Source organism: Hakea prostrata, chromosome 1 (genome assembly GCF_041222555.1).
Source record: "Hakea prostrata isolate BN-2017 chromosome 1, UWA_Hpros_2, whole genome shotgun sequence".
Classification (NCBI taxonomy): Eukaryota; Viridiplantae; Streptophyta; class Magnoliopsida; order Proteales; family Proteaceae; genus Hakea; species Hakea prostrata.
In genome coordinates, this window is record NC_142600.1 from 80,039,287 (window position 1) to 80,059,357 (window position 20,071).

Consider the following 20,071-nt stretch of genomic DNA (forward strand, 5'->3'; position numbering starts at 1 on the left):
ATGAGAGAGAGAGAGAGTTTATTCTTTGCAACCTTGTACGAGAGAGAGAAAGTTTGTTGGAACTCATAAAGGTTAAGAATCCTTTGCTTTTTTTCAGTCAAGAAGGAATAAGTTGCAAAGTATTGCTGAATTATCAACTAAGTACTCTCAATTCCTTGCTTTTTCCCTGATCAGATTCCCTTGCGCATTTGCATGCCAAGAATTGAAAAACAATAAGCATGGATTGGGCTTCATTTATTTTTTGCTCAAAATGGGTAACCGACCAGTAAAGGTATCCAATTCAATTCCTCAGAACAAGAGAGATCCAATTACTTTGCATGCAATCCATGTTTTCTTGTTGCATGGTGACACGCTTATTCTCATTCTTGTCTATCCACTCTTGTATTCTTAACTCCTAGCAATTTGAGGTTTTAAAGATGGGATCCCATGTACGTGATCAACTCATCGATCCATTTTGAGATTGATTTCGGGTTGGGTGTTGGGTGAGAGAAAATAGACACCCAACCAATAGTAATAATGAATCTGTATTTGTTCTTCTTTTGGTCCTTGTTCTTGCTATTACAAACGCTATGCAAGCGTGGCTTGGTTGTTGAAGGCCTTGGGTGCAACTGGGGAACACGGGCAACACATCCATTGCCGCCTGATATAGTAGTTCGGCTGTTGAAGGACAATGGCTTCAACAAAGTTAAACTCTTTGAAGCTGAGGCAGAGCCACTGAAAGCTCTAGGAAATTCTGGGATCCAGGTTATGATTGGTATTCCTAATGACTACTTGGCAGCACTTTCCAGCAGCGTTAAGGCTGCTGAGGATTGGGTTCAGGAGAATGTCTCCTCTTATGTTTCTAAATACGGCGTCGACGTAAGGTAATTAACATGTCCTGTCTCTCTCTTTCATTTTCATTGATACGTGCTGAAAAAAAATAAGGGAAATCTTTTCTTCACCCAGCCTGCCCTTCCACTCATACATGGAAATCTCTTTGATTTGTGCTATGCACGTAATTAATGCGCAGCACCTACAACAAATGGTCTGAGATTTCATAACACAGTGATGTGCATTAATTGCAATATTTTGCTTGTGAACAGCGCTGCTCCCAGCAATCCACTACCCAAATTTAATTTGGGGTCCAGAGTAAATCTGGACTATTGAATAAACATGGCAGCAGCACTGCTCCCAAGCATTAACTGCGCACCACTGAAGTTGAATTTCTCATACAATTTTCTCATACAGTCATACTTATATATGAAGTGTGAGATCCACACTGCCCTATCAGTTGAGTTGATTTGATGCCTACATAATTTCTTCTACTTGTGTCGTATGTATAATGTATGTAGGTACGTAGCCGTGGGGAATGAACCGTTTCTGAGTTTCTACAAGAACATGTTCCAAGGCGTCACCTTTCCGGCACTGAAAAATATCCAAGCAGCTCTCATAAAAGCCGGGCTAGCGAAAAAAGTGAAAGTCACCGTCCCATTGAATGCCGACGTTTATCAAAGCGCCAGCAACCTCCCGTCCGGCGGCGACTTCCGAGCAGATATACATTCGCTGATGATTTCAATCATCAAATTCCTGAGCGATAATGGTTCCCCGCTTGCCATCAACATCTATCCATTTCTCAGTCTCTATGCCGATCCAGACTTCCCAATCGACTTTGCATTCTTCCCCAACAGCACAAATGCTACCCCTTCTCATCCGCTGGTGGATGGGAGCATCACCTACACCAACGTCTTCGAAGCAAACTACGACACCCTCATCTGGGCTCTGGAGAAGAATGGCTTCCCTTCCATGCCAGTCATCATCGGTGAGGTAGGATGGCCCACCGACGGTGATCCCAACGCCAACCTGGCTAATGCACAGAGATTCAACCAGGGCTTGGTGGACCGCATCGTCAGAGGCCAGGGTAGTCCGAAACGGCCGAGCCCGGCACCGGATGTATACCTCTTCGGCCTCATCGACGAAGACGCCAAGAGCGTCCAGCCAGGCAACTTCGAGCGTCACTGGGGCATCTTCTATTACGATGGAACCGTCAAGTACAATCTGAACCTGGGTCGAGGTAAGAATCTGGTTCCTGCCAAGGGAGTGAAATATCTGTCGAGGCAGTGGTGCGTGATGGCACCAGAAGCCAGCCTTGGTGACCCAAACCTGGTGGCAGGCATTACCTACGCATGCACCTATGCAGATTGCACCAGCCTCGGCTACGGCTCTACCTGTGGCAAGCTTGATGCCAAGAGCAACGCGTCCTTTGCATTCAACATTTATTTTCAGACGCTAAACCAGCAGAAGGGTGCATGTCAATTCAATAACCTGGCGAAAGTCACAACGGTAGATCCATCTCAGGGTACGTGCCGTTTTGAGATTATGATCGACGTCGGGAAGCATGAGCGCTCTCGGAATGGAACTACTACTACTACCTCTTCTTCTGCTGCTTCGCCAACTTCAAACCCTCTGCTGCTTCTTCTTGTCTTCGTCTTCACCTCTTTGATGATCATCAAATGGATATGACGACCACATCCATTATATATAATTCTCTCCAGCGGCTGTAAGCATAAGAGCTAGCGCGGATTCTTGTGTACAAAATATAGCACTAGAAGATGGAATGGATGATGATTTATGCCACCAAACACCGTCTTCAGTCTCATATATTGTACTTATTTACTTCTTTTCTTTTCTTTTTTTCGTATGTAAGTAATTTTCGGGTCGATGAATTATTTTTATTTATTTTAATTTATGATCCATTCCAAGTCCTCAGACTCCCACCTGTGGTAAAGTAATTAAGTACCTTGCATCTCCCTTTATTTTTGAGTACTGTTTTCTTCCCTAAGAGCTTCAGCTAAGCAAAGATCATGAAACCAAAGAATGTACTGTACATGTGGTCGAAGCAGCGAATCAGTTTTGACATATTTTTGTTGATTTGGGCATCAGGATCCTTAGGGTTGAGTCTACAATCTTACTCAACAAGGACTCTTAGACCTATATATGTTTACTTGGTTTCTGTCGATCTGGTTGATAACTTGCTATGGAATTTGAAAAATCAGGAATGAAGTGGTGTTTCAAAAAACTCAACCATATGACCTTATGCTAGTCATATGGTTTGTGAATAAGTGGATGAAGGATTCATATTCATCCTTGAGGGAGTAAAGGGGCTTTCCACCTCAACTATTACCCGATCGACTTTTACAAATAATCTGTGTATTTGCAGGATATATAATAGATTACCCCTTTAATTGATTGTAACATAATCTTAATGTGTACGTACAGAAGTATTTTACCCTAATCAAAAATAGATCGATGCTGCTGGCAATTGATAAGCCAATATATAGATGCCATGGTCTGGGCTGTAGGCATATTCCCAAATGAAGAGGATATCAATAAAGGAATTGTATAAGGCCTGCTTGTGTGAATGAAGTTTGTCCAACGTCAAGGAATGTGAATCACAACTATTTGGAGCTAACTGCCTCGTCTCTTGAGGATTGGATTCCAGTCACGAGGAAGGCTAAAGGCTTAGCCCATAACAATTGCATCAGACTTATTACAGCTAGGGAAACAAATAGAAAAAAATCAAACTTGCAATGTTTCCATGCATCACTACACAATCTTGGCTTCTTAGTTTAGCCCATAATACTTTCGTCTCACAAAACACTGTCCAATGGATACTCATTACCCACCATGATCTTTGTATCTTTTAATTTTCTTGTTATTTTTATCAATAGTCCATTCTTTAAGAAACTCTTGAGAACCTTCCGCAAGGAACGGCGAAGATGAAATCAAATGTGCATCGATCGGATTCACATCCATGCCGTGAGCGTTCAAGTCTGGGCACCATTAGAAGTAAACTCGCCCATTTCCGCTCATAATTAGGGCCTTGTAGCCCGATTTGAAGAGACCTCGCGCCAAATCATGAACAATTAGATCCAACAATGATTCACCATGGTTTGAGCATGGGGGTTAAGTAATCCCAAATGGTCATCCAATAGAATAACAATGGCCAAACAAGCATAGATATTTGAATTTTATTTAAACCCATCCATAAATTTGAATTTTATTTAAACTCTTTTTTGTTGGATAACCATTAATTAGATTACTTAAATGCCACATGGCACAATCCAATGAGGGGGTTACAATTCGGTCATTCATCCAATCGAATTGTTTAACCGGTTAGGAAAACAAAGGATTGTTAAATCGTACGGATCTACTTTCTTGGTGACATGTGGCGCCATCAAAGGACAATCCCACGAAACACTGCCCAAGGACCTTACCCACCATCTTTGTATCTTTTATTTTCTTGTTATTTTATCAATAACCATCCAAAAACCCCCCCCCCAAGGAACATAGGAAAACAACCTGGAACATGGAAACAAAACTGAAACCAAAAAGCGTGAAGAGAATTCTATTAGGGTTGACAACTTGAATGAAGGTAGCAGCGGTTGTAGGAACGATTAAAATGGATTCAATCTTCTGCTAGTAATTTTAGTAGGAGCATGAAAGATTTATTAGGATACAGATGCACAACCATGAACCGAAAAACACAAAAAAAATACAAAGGAATACAAAACTCTGCCTACGTCCACTAAAGAAAAAATAGTTCTAAGAAGCTCTACTGTTTTATAAAACTCTACAATATTCTCACACCCACAAAGTGTCAATTTGTTTATAATGACAATTTTAATTCAGTACTGATAATTGACTCAAATCTTGTTTCAATTACAAACACAACCAAAATTATAATTACATGGACCAATAGAATATAAGACACCTAAACCCAACAAGATTGTAGAAGAGAGGAGAATTAAAGCAAGAACAGGACAAAATCCCAATAACAACCTTATTTATGAATTGGTGATCATCAATGGGAAAGATTAAATGCATAAATTTTAGATACTAGAATCTTAGGGAAGAACAAACATGTTGGCCACCCATCCCTCCAGAGACCGCCCAGCTGTGCTATTACTCTCGAGCTCGACTTCAGTGCTGCACATTGCACTGTGCTGCGGCATCCAAGCAATTTCCACTATTCTCAGGGAAGCTGGCGGGGGTTGAAGGTGACACTGGAGAACCATCTCAGGCCCCTTATTGACTGTTTCAAGCCAACCTTTCAAGCCTACAAATGTTTCGTTGTTCCACCGCTGCTATAGTGTTTCTCTTCCAAACAGAAGAACATATTCCACGCCATATATGAGGAAACTGATTTATCCTCCCATGGATGGACACGCTAGAAGATATTTTTTTTCTTTTCTGCCCAGTAAAACTAATATTAACCCACCCCCACCCCAAAAATATATATATATATATATATATATAATGGAAATAATTAACGTCCCCTCTTCCCAAAAGAACAAGAAGTACAATAATAACAATTTAGCCGAAAATTTTATCATCTCATCCAGTGAAAGTATTACAGTCAACCGAATACAATACAAATAATTAAATACCCTTCTTCCCATAAGAACAAAAAATAATAATAAATAATTTAGCAGAAAAAGAAGATAACTAAGAAAATTCACTGTAAAAAATTAAAAATGAGTAGACACGTTAAGGGTATCCAAGGTTTTTCTAATTCTATTGAACGTAAGGTGGATCAATGAAAGCCCATTCAATGACTTGCTCATACTGAACAGCAGCTCTGTCCCATGAACAGTCTTTCTCCATGCCTCTCTTCATCAATCCCTCCCAGGAAGACTTGTGTTCCTTGTATGTCCCAATGGCAACTCTCAGAGTCTGTCAATCATCATTTGTTAGTATCAGATTATCAGTTAACTTTCATTTTTAACCGCAGGAAGAAATGTCTATATGGGGTGGTAAAAAAACTTCAGAAAATGCAACCAGTGAAGTCATCGTGAAGTTAATGCTTCCAACATGAAACTTTTTCATCAGAGTGTCCCAATATTCATAATGAAAGAACTACTTCACACCCCAAAACCATTTCAGTATTAGGATCTTCTAGTTGATTCTTCAGGGTAAAGCCATAAGGGATACAAAAGATTAAAGAAAAACATCCCTGGCAAAAAAATCTTTAAGCTGACTAGAATTACTAGACTGCCAAATTTATTTTTAGAGATGCCATCGGTTATGTAAGAAAATATGCAGGTCATGAACATGGCATAGTAAACACCATGACAAAACACTGAACAGCATGATGCATCATCATACGATCACATATTTCTTACCTCCTCGTTGTTTCTACCCAAAGGAATTCACTAACTATCATCCACTCTTTTCCCCTGAACCAAGTTTACAATGAAATTGTACCCGAATGCGAAGAACATCCCTAAGAAAATACTGGGGTGTTTTTGGTTCAAGCCACAAAGAGGCTAGTATTCACCGAATGTTATCATGGTGCAACTGTGCAAACATATGCGCTCTAAAATATTGGTCTGAATGTGAGTTAAAACAAAAAGTTTTAAGTCTCACCCAAAAAAAATATATCTTCAAGCTTTTAGTAGTTAAATAATAATAAAAAAAGAAAAAGCCATTTCTGTATGAAAAAAATAACATTCAGACTTACCTCCAACATACTCTCCTTTGTAAATGGATAAAAGGTCCACCTGTTAAATGATTTAAGACAATGGTTATGAATAAGTTGATATCTCAATGCTCCAACTCAGCGTTTCTATAGAAGTTCTTAAAATAAAGAAAACCTTGTTACACAAACATTTTGTCAATATCATAAAAAAAATTGAGCATCAGGGGAAATTCCCCATAAGTGCTGGAAGAATGACAACACGTGCTTTACTTACAAGAAATTTGCCAATACATTTTCATTCATCCCCCTGTCCCCCCCCCCCCCCCCCCCCCCCCACAAAAAAAAAAAAAAAAAGACACAGCAGACAACATGAAGTAAAGAAAGGGGAAAATTTGCAGTGGTGGGAGGCAGGGAAAAAAGAAGGGGGAGGCGGCGGGGGGCTTACATCCTTTCGGACTGATAAAAGATGGTTTGTGTGCCATTCTTTTCTTAATTAATGTAGTAGAATGCATGAAACATAACAACCAATGTAAGTTTTTCTCTATCCATCCTCGAAAGCACCTTAGTAATCATGTGTCTTGGATCAATAACTAGTGAATCATGATTTCTAAGTCACAAATATGATGTAACAAAACAGTAGAAAGAGACTGGACTCTCGAATGAGACTAAGCAGCTATCAACCACATGCATTTTTATCAACATATATATAATTCAGAATTACTTATTAAGACATTCGGTATAAAATATTTATGTTTTTTCAATGTCTTCTTATTTATACCAGCCATAAATATTGCATGAGGGCTGAAGCAATAGCATTTTATGGTTGGACCTTCATAAACCACTATAAAAACCTACGCAAAGGAGAATCAGGTCAAAATCTGAATTTCAGTCCAATGGGGTATTTAGATTGAAAGCTCCTTCTTGTATATCTGCAGGATGGGAATAGAGTTGGAAGTAGTTTTTAACTTTTCTTTTGGGATATGATTAGGAGCCTTTTTCTTCTTCTTTATAGAAAATTGTAAAACATCGAACATAGGTGAGTTGAAAGGATTACAGTTGTTTTTTTTTAGTGGCTATGCTGCAGGCTTACCAATATTCACTTCTTCACCCTTCCTGCTTAACTCAGGTTCCTCTCCATTCTATTTTCTTATGTTCTCTTTCTTCCCTTCTTACTTCTTGTCTTTTCTGTTTCCTAACAGTTCCTAGCCAGATTTACTTGACTGTACCTCATTTGGATTATAGTTTGGATTGTTTTTTTTGGGTAAAAGGAGTATAGTTTGGATCCAATTCTTCTTATATTTGGTCTCTATGTTGCTAATTTCTCTTGAACCCAGAAAACAGTCATATACGAACTGCATGCAACCAGCCTACAGCCTCCTTCAAAAACCATTATTTTCTGGCCTGGAAATCATAAGCAGACGCAGGTTCAGACATCTTCAAGAATCAGTAAATTATTCCCTAATGAACAGAGTCTAGGTATGGTATGGTAAAACCAGAATTTCATTTTCTTTTAAAAGAATGGATTAAATCATTGGAACCTATTGAGTTTCTTGGTTTTCTTTGAATCCTTCAATCAGATTTCGGTCCTATCTGTGGTCCCAGCCTATGTTATCATCCTAGAGCATGAAGCCCACAAATGGCATTCCTGCCTTTTCTTTGCCTTTTCTTTCCTTTTAACAAGAGATGGTTGTTTTTTCTCTGGACTGAATATAAATGGTAGCTTGTCAAGTTCTACAATAAAGGAAAAAGCAGCATCTGCAGACATTTCAATATCCCAGCTGCAGAACACAGGAAACAAGAAAAGAAATGCAACAAGAGCAAACGATCTTGTCTAAGTTGCACAAGTGTTTAATGATACAAAATTATGGGTTTCTAGTAACTAATACTTTTTTGGGTACATATTAAAAATGTATTAGTAACTAATACTTCATGGAAAAGAATCTGTCAAATCCAAGAGTTAGAAGACTACATACCCAGTACCCTGACTGCTGCCATCTTCAGCATAAGGATTGAAATTCTCCACTGTATCCTGCAATAAGAAAAAGAAAAACAACGAGAAGTATCATTTGTATTTGGCCTGTAGAAATGATTGGGCTGTGCAGTTCCTTGAAAATTAACTCACTTTCAGCCCTCCAGTGCAATGCACAACAGGAACAGTTCCATATCTCATAGCATATAATTGATTTAGTCCACATGGCTCAAATCTTGATGGCATCAACAATATGTCACAGCTGCACATTTTCAATTATTAAGACATTGTAATTAGTTGGAAGCATAGAAGTCTTGTAATAGTTACATTAATTTTTCAGATGTTTGTTTCTATACCCTGCAGTTATTCTATGAGATACAGGAACATTAAAACCAACCCAACCCCGGAACTTGTCCTTATAAGTAGATTCCATTGTTCTCATCCAATGCTCAAGCTGTGGATCCCCTGACCCAAGCATTATCTGAAATGGATAAGAAGCTTGAGTTAGTAATCCCTCAGTTAAACTATAAGCAACTGGTTGACTAATTTGAAGCAGCTAGAAAGTAAAGACCTGAATCTTTCTGGCAAACAATTTTGTATTGTATATGCTGAGGTTCTTCAGGGATAGGGGTTTAAAAGAAGACTGACTTACAAACTGGACGTCATCTTGCATAAGCTCTGGAATTGCTGTGAGAATAAGGTCAACGCCTTTTTGGAAATCCAGTCGCCCAATGAATCCAATCTATGGATACCACCTCAAGTTCAATGATAAAAATAGAGTGTGTTTGTCCCAAATTCAGCAACATATGGTTAGGGGATTCACATCTTACCATTGGACAATCAGGTTGGACAGCAAGACCCAATTCCTCCTGCAAAGCTGTCTTACAATGAACCTGTATTTCAAAATCACTTAGTGCATAATACCAAAAACTTTAGACTGAAACACAGATGATCGAAAAGATTTGAGGGTCTGAACAACCTTTCCAGAGAGGTCATCCACAGAGTAATGGAAAGGAATATGCTCATCTGAAGCTGGGTTCCACTCAACAATATCAATGCCATTAACAATTCCTGGTTGTAATGCAAAACTTTGATTAAAAATTAAAAGCTAAAGCATTTTTAGCGTTTCAACATAGTCAAGGGATTTCTTTAAGTTTCATGCATGGATCATTAATTTAGAATGCTAGTCCATAGTTGCAGATGATAATAGTTGTCTGACTATTTAGGCATGCATGGAGAAATCTATAAAAATTATGGAACAGGCTGATTTAGGTTTTTACAACACTAGGTTAAGCGGCTCTTAGCAATATACCTAGTGTGTATGCAGCTACTCAAGAGCACCTCAAAATTCAAACCAATTTTTTAACTAACAACTGTACGGCAGAGATGTAGTGCAACAGATGTTATGCAATGACTGGCAGTGTCCTTGTGTTCCAGCTGGCATTTGAATTTAGTGTGATATGTACTATAACCTAACAGATAGTCTTTCTACATGTGGTTCAGTGGCCTAGAATGGAAGCTTATCTGCTCCATCTCCTTACTCACCGATAATTCATCTTTAAAGTTTAAACAGTTGAACGAGTTTCCTTTTGAAACTCTCCTCTCATTCTCCATATTCATGGAACCTTGTCTACTAAGTTTGTCAGAATCTTGCATATAGCAAAGCTGTCAAAATTATGGAATGATTTTCGGTGCACATTGCAATTTGGCTCAAATTGTTTAAGTCCTCCACTCCAAAAGGGTTGCCCATTGCAATTTGGCTCAAATTGATTAAGTGCTCCACTCCAAAGGGTTGCTCAGTTTTGCCTATGGTGAACCCTGAACAAAAGGAGATTCAGCAACCCAGAGTAGTTAGTGAATGATGGTAGAGGTGAAAATCAGTCAACCACTCTGAAACCAAAATTCACATGGGAGGGTCCAAATCACATTACAATATCTAACTTGTCATATTTTCTCAATCAATATGCTACTTGCCAAGACCACGTGGGTTAAAAGGTACATTTTTTGGGGGTCAAAAACTGGAAAAGGTTAAAAGATACATTACAAAGCCACTCCCAAAAGATCTACTCTTGCTTCAACAATCAAAAGCATCAAGAATGCAATTGCGGAGGGTTTATATTGTTACAGATAGCAGGAGAATCTTCAAATTCTTTTAGTGCTAAGTTAAATGGCCAATTTCCATTGCAGAGGCACTTATGTGATCATGATACGGTGAGTATAGGTTCTGTAGCTATATGAACCCCAGCTTCATGTAAGGAGTTGCAGATGGAAGCAATGACAAAACCAGGATTCCACATTGTGGGGGCTAAAGAATGAAAGTCTAGATAACATTTCCATTGGGGAAGCACTAATGCTTTTTCGCCACACATATTGTGTGGGCCCTTATAAGACTCATTGGGGGTCCCTTTTTTTTTGGGTAGGAGATGCAAACCAATGGTAGTTAGTTACCTTACTAACTATAGAGATTTTATTCACAATATAAAATCAAATAACAAAAATTGTAGAAGCAATAAGGAAACAGAGAATATAAAATTAAATAAAAAGAATAAAAAAAAAATAAGAAAAAGAGAAAAAATAAATAAATTGAGAAAGAGAAAGAGTACCTAATTGTGGAGAAGATTTTTTTCCAAATTTTCCTTAACCCACACTTATAGAAAGGGATAGGAAGAAAAGAGGAGAGAGGAGAGAGGAGAGAGGAGAGAATAAATAGGGATTGAGGAGTTAGTTTCTAATTAGGAATACATTTTGAATACCTAATAAGATTTTTTTTTTTCAAAAATTTCCTTAACCCATGTTTATAGGAAGAAAAGAGAATAAATAGGAAGAAAAGATGAGAGAGAAGAGAGGGGAGAATAAATAGGGATTGAGGAGTTGGTTTTTAATTAGGAATGACATTTATACCCATTATTTTACCTTTAAAAATTGTTCTCAATATTTGGGGGGGGGGCAAATAGTGATATTTCACATGTGGGAAGAGAAAAAACTGGAAAAGTTAAAGAGATTAATCAAAATTTTCAAAAATTGGGGTGGGGAGGGGCATGGCCCCCTCCAGCCCCAATGTAGGTCCGCCCCTGGATGGAAGGGAACGATGGAAATGCTGCAGAGGTAGTTTCTGGGCTAAAGATGAATATTTCCTTTTAAGCTGTTGATAGTCTGTTTGGCTATGCCACATTTTGGAATAAGACAAACAGCACAACTTTTTCTTTATTTATTTTGGGTCTTTTTTCCTTGGCGAGTGGTTTTTTTTTCCCCAAGGGGGGGTGGAGGAGGGTTGAAGTTGACTACAGGTTACATCATTTCAAAAGCAATGAGTGGAGATTCAAAGTGCTTCAAATCAAATTTTAAGGCAGTGATCTTGTGCTAGATCCTCTCCTAACAAAATGTGTCAGTCTTATTATCATCTGGTTCTATGATCAACAATACCAAGTTGGTAGATCTTGAGGTTGTCCATCAAGTAGTTCGAGTAATAAAATAAGACAGCTCATGAACAAGCATCAAGCACATCCAGTAAGCTTGTGGTGCATAAAATATCCATGCTACCAGGAGGTCTTGGGTTCAAATCTTCCCTCCCCCTCACCTATCATGGGAGAAAAGAGAGAGAGAGAGAAAGAAAATAGGACTGCTCTATCATAGAGTTCAAAACCTGTACCGTTCAAGACACTCTTGCGACTGCTTAAGAGCTCATTTAGACCATGTCCACCTTCAACAGTAGTAATTTCCCAAGAATAACCCTGCACAAATGGTAGAAGTTAACAACCAAGCAGACATAAGGAGTACCAGTTCCCATCTGGTAACCATATGGCCTTAAATAGAATTGACTGTCAGAACAGAATGTGTAGCTGAACCCAATTAATGGGGAAAAGGATTAGTCGAGTTGATTTATCTGAAAAAAATATGTCAGGCCCATGAAAATACAGTATCCATGTGGCACAAATGCAAAGGTGACTGTAAACCATTTGCAGTATAACTGGGCCACCCCAAAAGACCTCTAGGCTAAAGCATTTTGTTATAGACGGTAATGTCTATCTTTGTACACTAACCCAACTCAATGGCCTTCATCTCAGCTATCCGGATAGGCTTAGAAATGACTTCCAGGGTCCATATACTAAATGGTTTGGCTAAACGTCTAGTGCTGGCTGCCAGCCTGATAGTTCCCACCCTTCTCCCTCTCCAATACACTCGCCCAAAAAAAGGGTTAGTGGACCCAATAAGCGGAATCCCTCTTTTCTCTGTTTTTGGAGATCTCCCAGGTTTAGCCATCAAAAGGTTTACATCACCTTGAATGTCCCACAAGTACTGATACTTCACTAGTAAGGTCATTTAAAGTTGACCACACCATCTAATATTATATAGAAGGGAATAATGAAGCTTGAAGATGCATCAGGAGGTGCTTTTGACCTGGCTAACTGTCAGTATTCGATCAGCTGTAACAATTGCACCTTTCAACACATTAACAGCTTCTCCTGTGTCAAGAGCATGTGTCCTTGCCCAAGTGGGAAACACCCATTCCAGAGCTCCATACCACTCAGGTGGCAACCCCAAGTTCTTGTATGTTGCTGCAGGCTCCACCCCCTTGTATAAATAAGACAATTAGAACTAAAATTTCAAATAAATCAAAAAGAAAGAGTGATCTCTGACTACATAAAAAATATTGAAGTTCAATTGCTAGAGTATAATATGAGAGACATACTATCACATCAGCTATGGCAAATAAGTTTGCAACAAGCTGCATGCAGAATAGAGATGACAGCTTGAGCCAATCTGGTCACTGTTAGCATGTGATTTATCATATTCTACCAGAATGATAGAACAAAGAAAATGACAGTTACAGGAGTTTACAGTCAGATAGCTTCAAGCCTTCAACCTCCAATCTAGTCAGGTTACAACATAAAGGTCAAAAACAGGATTCATGGAATGATAGATTCTCCAAAATAAATGGCTATTTGGTTCAAATTCCAAATACGTAGTAATTCAGGCAGCAAAGATATTTTAGCTACAAATTATTTTCCTCTTTTGTGATAGACACTTCCTAATGTGGAACTCAGGCAGCAACAATTCTAGTTATAGGATTGTCCACTGTCTTCACATGCCAAATCATATATTCTATTTAGTCAAGTCTAATCTTTTCATCTCATACGGCATGAAAGGTAGAAAAAAAAAATTGATTGGTGAAGAAATTTTAAGTTGTCTGGGAGGATAGGTAAGAAATGAAAATCTCTGGGGCTCTAGTTAACCTTCTTTACCAAATCACTTTCCGTTACCATTCTTCTAATTGTTCTTATGCAATCAACTTTATTTTCTTTTCATCTATCAAATCTGATTTTGTTTTATCATCCAAGCTCTCAAACCCAATGTCCTGTAAAACCAACTCAGACAAGATGAAATTATTAGATTACTGGAGATACCAATTTTTCCAAACTACACCTTTGTTAACCCTCAAACTGCTAATTTGTAAAAAACTTGACTTAATCAAATATTGTCGGAATCCTTTGACATTCATACTAAGTATTAATGTGTACACCAAAGAAATAATGAACAAAAATGGAAACAGATCAAAGCTATTCACACCAATGTTATATGCTGTACCCACAGGCAAAGTTGATTAATTTTTTACTATGTGATGGAAGAAAGTTACAATGGAGATCTCTCAAGGACACCCTAAACCGTCATTTGCTCTTCAACTTCTAGTCAACACAAAAAAGAACTTATTACTTTCCAGTATCCAGAAACATGGGCAACAATGCCAAAACTATATACCTGATGTGCAAGGTTATGTATGACAAGAACACTGCGAGCATCCTTATAAACTCCATGCGGACGATACTTGCCTGCCAGAAGGCTGAACCACAAACAGTATTCAAGAAGGTCAATACTTGTTTGATGCTATGAACTATAAGAAACTGCATTTGATACCAAAAAGAAGAGCTTTTACACAGAAACATCCCATCTGAATGATAGAAAAACTGCAGTTTTTATCTTAAGTAACCTAAAGACAAGTTAAATAAGACTGAAATAGCAGACTATGTTTAGAACCTCTAAGAAAAAGAGAGAAATGTCATTTAAGAACAGATAAAACACCGTAACTAAAATGACCTTAATATAACATAGCCCTGAAATCCTTGTGTCACGACAGAGCACCTGACTCATCAAGGAGCATACTATATGCATTTACCAAGAGAGGAAACCATGAAAGGAAAGGAAAATGAAGAAACCAAAACCAAATGAAAGATCACGTACGATGGAACAAGGCTTGCGTGCCAGTCATTAACAAGGAACAAACACTTCTCACCATAGGTGAACCCTCCAAGTGGAATTATTAGTGGAGCTTCACATGCTGCATGGCAAAGCAATGTGAACCGGAACTGTAAAATCAAAATATACCAGTTCTTGTCATCAACAAATAGAGGAGAGGCTAGTAGTGGTGACCAGTTAATACCACCACAGTAAACTACAACCAATACCTGATTATCACCAAAAGCACCAAAAGTATCACCATATGGATTTCCAGGTCTGTGATAAGAAGGATGGTCTACAAATACCTGAAGAGAATAACAGATCACGTTCTCTGTTTTTGAGCCACAGTACTATAACAGTGACACTAATAATATAAAAAGAGTGATTTGTCATCAAATGTTAGATGATTATAAATGATATAAATAAAGATATGCATAGAAAATGCCTCTTCAAAAATGATCATGAGAGTGTATTACTTATAAGTTTGTGATAAAATGTTGCTAAATTTTCTAAAAAGCCCTTCATTTAATTGTAGATTGCTCAGACCTCCAAGCTCTAACTACATGTATCTAAAAGAAACTGTTGTTTGCTCTTCCCAGTAATTTTTGGTCCTTTAAAAAAAAAATAGACTTCATATGGAAAAAGATTCTCATTTAATGATAGGGTTTCTATATGGGCAAGCATGTTAGCTACTTCAGTGTTAGTTTCCGTCCTTCCCTTGCCTATAGGTAGACTGACAAATCTGACGTGGCTCACCCTCCATCCTGTTTTACTTTGAATGTGCAGCTTAGAGGTTTTTCTTACTTGATAAATCTCCCTCCCCCTTAATGCATGCAACCGAAGCATGACACCCATACTGGTGGATAAGCCATTAAATTTTCCAGTAGAGATCGAACTCACCATGGTGATGGATGGATCAATTCGGTGTCTGGCCAAACTTTCTGAATAGGCACTGCATTTTTATGCTGTATAGTTAACCTCCAGCTTTCTTATTTTGATTTATAATTGTTTGGAATTTATTTCTCCCTTATTATTTTGATTTTCGCTTGAGATTTGGGTTTCGTAAATTCCACAAGTCCCAGGTAACTTCTCAAATTTGTTCAAATTTGATAAAGATGGTTTAGAGCATATTAAGAAAATATTATAATTTTATCCTGTTATTCTTTGAAAGCTTAGGCTATTTATTTGTTTTCCTTTTCTTTATTCTAGTGGGTAATGAGTTAGAGTTGATACCTTGTACAGAGAAATGATTCAATCTATATCGAAGGAATTAGAAGAGCCAAGGCAAAGCTAAAATAACCTTCAGAGAAGTTGTGAGAAATGATATGCATAGCTTAGGCCTTGTATCTAGTATGGCCTCAAACAGTCGACTGGAAGGCAAGAATTCATGTAGCCAACCCCATTTAGTTGAGACAAGGCTTCTTGTTGTTGTTGTTGTTGTTGTTGGTTATTGTAATGGATTAGAATTACAGCCTGAGAAATTGATAAAGCATTTGGCTTAACTGAAAAATAAGTTTATTGAGTTTTATTTTGCAAATTACCAAGGAAAAAAAAACTTCTGCCATTTCACTCAATACACATTTTATTTTCTTTCAATAGGCAATGGGTTAGTGTTAAAGCTTTACGACTTGGTAAAGCATTTGTCCTAATTGAAGGGTAGATGAGTGACTTTCATTTCTCAGTCTGAACGATATAAATTTAGTTCATGGTACTTATTCCAATTCTTCATTTTCTTATTACCAAATTTTGTACTGCCTCAGGAAACTCTCTCATTTCTCAGTTTAACTAGATTCAAGGTGGTATAGCTTTTATGTATTGTATAAAACAGTATGAGCTAAAACTAAGGCAATTCTTTCTCCATTTCTTTATCAACTTCTTTGATTATAGTTTACCCCATTCATCGAATGGGATTCTTGCTAGACATTTCTTTTCTGTCCTTAAATAGTTAAATCTTCATTTCTTTTCTGTCCTCTAATAGTTAAATCTTCTTGATAATCAGCATAATGAATTGATAAGAATTTATGTCAATTAGCTTGATCAAGGAAATCATTACATCACATTTTGCACCAGCACATAGCCTCCTTAGTCTCAAGTGGAAGATCTACAGTTGCAGAATACTGAGACAATAACTCAACATGCCAACAATCTATAGAAAAAATCATTAGAGTTGAAACAAAAAGTAACTGTCATAGTATTAGGTTTGCCCACCAGTTTTTTATTATTATTTCTTTTTAATTTAGCCAATTGGAAAAATCTGATTCCCCTTGGAAGAATGCAGATTGAGCTCTCTATTGTCCTAGGGGTTGATGTTTTGATTCTTTCTTCTTCTTTTTTTCACTTTATCTGGGATATCCAGTAGCTTTAGCCTGGCTGGACTGCCATGATTCACTTTGGAAACCCAGACCCAGGCCTGGTCCTAAACTGGTTTTCTGGTCATGGAAGGGCTGGAATTAGTAATGTTTTGTTTACTCTACTGTCCGTTGATAACATATAGTTTCTTAGGTAGCTTCCTTTTTACTCAACATTGCAAATGGAATAAAGCCAATCTCTGATACAATATATGCCCCCAAAGCCTGCATTTCCTATCTAATTGCCCCTCACCTGAGAATCTTCTACCCATCAAGCAAGCTTGCCCTGTTTTCTACCTATTCCCCCCCCCCCCCCATCTTTTTTCTTTCTTCCATCTAGTCCATAATAAAACCCAAAACAAATCCTAATGAAACCCCACTTCCACATAGGCCATATCTCCTGTTGGAATCTCACATGGGTGTGGCTGCTCCCCCCTACCATCCACCCTAGTCTTTTTTTAGCTGATTCTGTCCCCCACATGGTTAATTGGGTGTAGACCCATAACATTAGTGTCTTAACATATTTCCTTAAAACGTATCACTATCTTACAGTTTTTATGATAAAGGTGCAGAGGAATATATATATATATATATATATATATATATATATATATATATATATATATATGTGTGTGTGTGTGTGTGTGTGTGTGTGTGTGTGTGTGTGTGTGTGTGTGTGTTATGTTTGAAACCAATTCCTAGAAAGTATCACTTGATATGGAATTTTTATATCAAAAAAACAGCAATTTATGAGCAGGTCTCTTGCTTTCCCTAATTTCCAGCAAGATGACCTCATTATGCCATCAATACGCACATCATACTGAATCATTGGGAAAGAATATTTAAAAAATAATAATAAATAGAACCTCAGATGGTGAAACATAAGAGATATCATTGACTTACCCAATCAACACCTGCTCTATACTCATGGAAGAATGCAACTTCCTGTAACCCACCAAAGCAAGAGATCTTTATGTGGCAATCAACATCTACTGTACTCCCGAAAACCTCATCCGAGGCTTCATCATGCATATATTTTGGTGAAACAACCATGACACGGTGCCCACGGGCAGCAAGCGCAATAGGCAGAGAACCACAAACATCTCCTAAGCCTCCTGTCTTTGAATATGGAGCCGCTTCAGCAGTAACAAAAACAATGTTATGGGATATTCTGGTTGGAGCATTTTCCACATCAATAACCTTGATTTCTTCTTCTACATCTCTAACTGTATCAGCATCAGAGTCCTTAACTTGCTTTTCATCTGCATTAAAGTTGTCAGTAAATGACCAAACTTATATTAAAGATAGTACTCATATGGGGGTTGGTTCTCCATAACAGCATCTCAAGTAATACTTATACCACAAGGGATACTATCTGAAGTTGTTGACAAAGTAGCCTGAAGGTCTCCTGCTCACATGTCAAATCTAAACCCAAATAGCTCTGAAACCAAATCAAAGCCTTCAAGTGGAAAAATTTAAGTGCTGGAAGACTAAGGTCTAACCCCAATAATTGCACCACATTTGAAAAGAAAAAAGACATTATACTTTTGTTACGTATGGATGTAAGGTAAGACATATTGATAGTCCAAAACAGAAGAGGCAAAGTCAAATCAAATAATCTGACCCAACCCTGTTGGGCCATGAAATTTGAAATGAGGCCAATCCAATGAGTGGCCAACATGGTCAGAATGACAACATCAACCTTACTCGCAGCTCAACTAGGAGGTTGACCTTCTTAGCAGAGAATGCTGAGCAACTCGCTTGGAAATCACTTTTCCCATTTATAGTTCTTTCGTCCAATAAGTATGGGACTCATTCTGATTTCTGAAAACCTTTCTCCAGAAAATAATCATATTTAGTTAATTTGAAATTTCCATGCAACACAAATATGGCGGGGGGTATTAAATTTTTGTGTGTGTTATAATTAAAACCACTAAAATTCCATTACAACTTCTTTTACCATATATGATTCTGAACAAGAACTCCGGCAGATTGCAACAGAAAGTAAGGAGGACATAAGGATTGGATTCTTTTGAAATACATTTAGTCCAAAGGTATTCATCCTAGGTTTCAGGAATTGTACTCATTTCTAACTAGTACTTAATAGCCGGTGATGTAATCTTGAAACAATGAACTGTGCATTCAAATGCTACGATGTGTTCCTAAATTCCTAACATCTCTCTCAGTCGTCACTGAAGATTCCGTTTGAATTTATCTCTTCTTTTGACAAGAATGTAAATATGAATCATAAATTAAATTGATAAAAATAAACAGAGTAAGCATCATCATTTTCTTTTCTTTTTCCTCATTTTAATATTTAAACATGTGAGTAAGGCAAGCAAGTTCGCAAATTCCAGAGAAAGCAAACTTACCGTACTCAGGAAAGGACTCAACCCCAAGCAGAGAAGTACTCTCGTCTTGTCTCGAAGTGAGTCGAGCGGCATCCAAGTCCGATTCTTCTCCAGTAGAGTATCCTTGGCGAAAATTAAGAAACTTCCCCTCATCTCCATCTGAGATCGATCTGGTAACCAACAAAGAAGCACCACTTCTTCGACTTCGGAGTGAAACAAGACCTAATTTCCCTACAATGCCCAAATTTCGTGGTATCTCCGACAAGTTTAGAGGCGACTTCCGGTTGCAGATGACAATGCGAACGATTTGCAGAGCCTCCATGAGAGAATCAGCAGAGTTAAAGTAAGACGAAAGGGATGCAAGATTTGACAAGAAAGAAGAATGAAAAAGAACAACCTACAACTGGAACAGGAAAGCAAATGAGGATCCAAAGAACACAGTTGAAAACTGAAGGAAAGATTCAGATTTCGGAACGAGCTTTTCCCGGCAGAGAAAATAACTCATGTTCATAGGAACACTTGGCGGGGAAGCCGCATAACTCACGTGGCAGTTCAGTGCAGGCGACACGTGTAAAGAGTATTTGCTTTCTTGAAGCATCGCTTGCCATACACAACTATATTTTACCCGACATGAGACAAGAGGGACGGTGCTTGAGATTCACGGTTCACTATGTCACGTGACTGCGTTCACCGCTCACGGGACTTCATTTCG

At 38.0% G+C, this 20,071-nt stretch overlaps 2 protein-coding genes across 2 annotated transcripts; one reads left to right on the forward strand and one right to left on the reverse strand.

The window, feature by feature from the left end:
• The first annotated feature begins 429 nt into the window (after positions 1 to 429).
• On the forward strand, positions 430 to 2,742 carry LOC149030394 (glucan endo-1,3-beta-glucosidase 5-like). Its single transcript, XM_089152864.1, has 2 exons — positions 430 to 863; positions 1,332 to 2,742. Exons 1-2 carry the CDS (start codon positions 517 to 519, stop codon positions 2,497 to 2,499), a joined length of 1,515 nt encoding a protein of 504 aa, XP_089008990.1. The 5' UTR covers positions 430 to 516; the 3' UTR covers positions 2,500 to 2,742.
• A 2,583-nt stretch (positions 2,743 to 5,325) lies between these two features.
• On the reverse strand, positions 5,326 to 19,870 carry LOC149030395 (soluble starch synthase 1, chloroplastic/amyloplastic-like). The gene is made up of 15 exons (XM_089142694.1): positions 19,381 to 19,870; positions 17,912 to 18,270; positions 14,888 to 14,965; positions 14,664 to 14,788; positions 14,184 to 14,265; positions 12,825 to 12,998; positions 12,076 to 12,157; positions 9,406 to 9,497; positions 9,257 to 9,319; positions 9,079 to 9,168; positions 8,783 to 8,907; positions 8,580 to 8,688; positions 8,431 to 8,486; positions 6,500 to 6,539; positions 5,326 to 5,712 (listed from the first exon to the last, which is right to left on the reverse strand). Exons 1-15 carry the CDS (start codon positions 19,679 to 19,681, stop codon positions 5,554 to 5,556), a joined length of 1,935 nt encoding a protein of 644 aa, XP_088998820.1. The 5' UTR covers positions 19,682 to 19,870; the 3' UTR covers positions 5,326 to 5,553.
• Between the last annotated feature and the right edge of the window lie 201 nt (positions 19,871 to 20,071).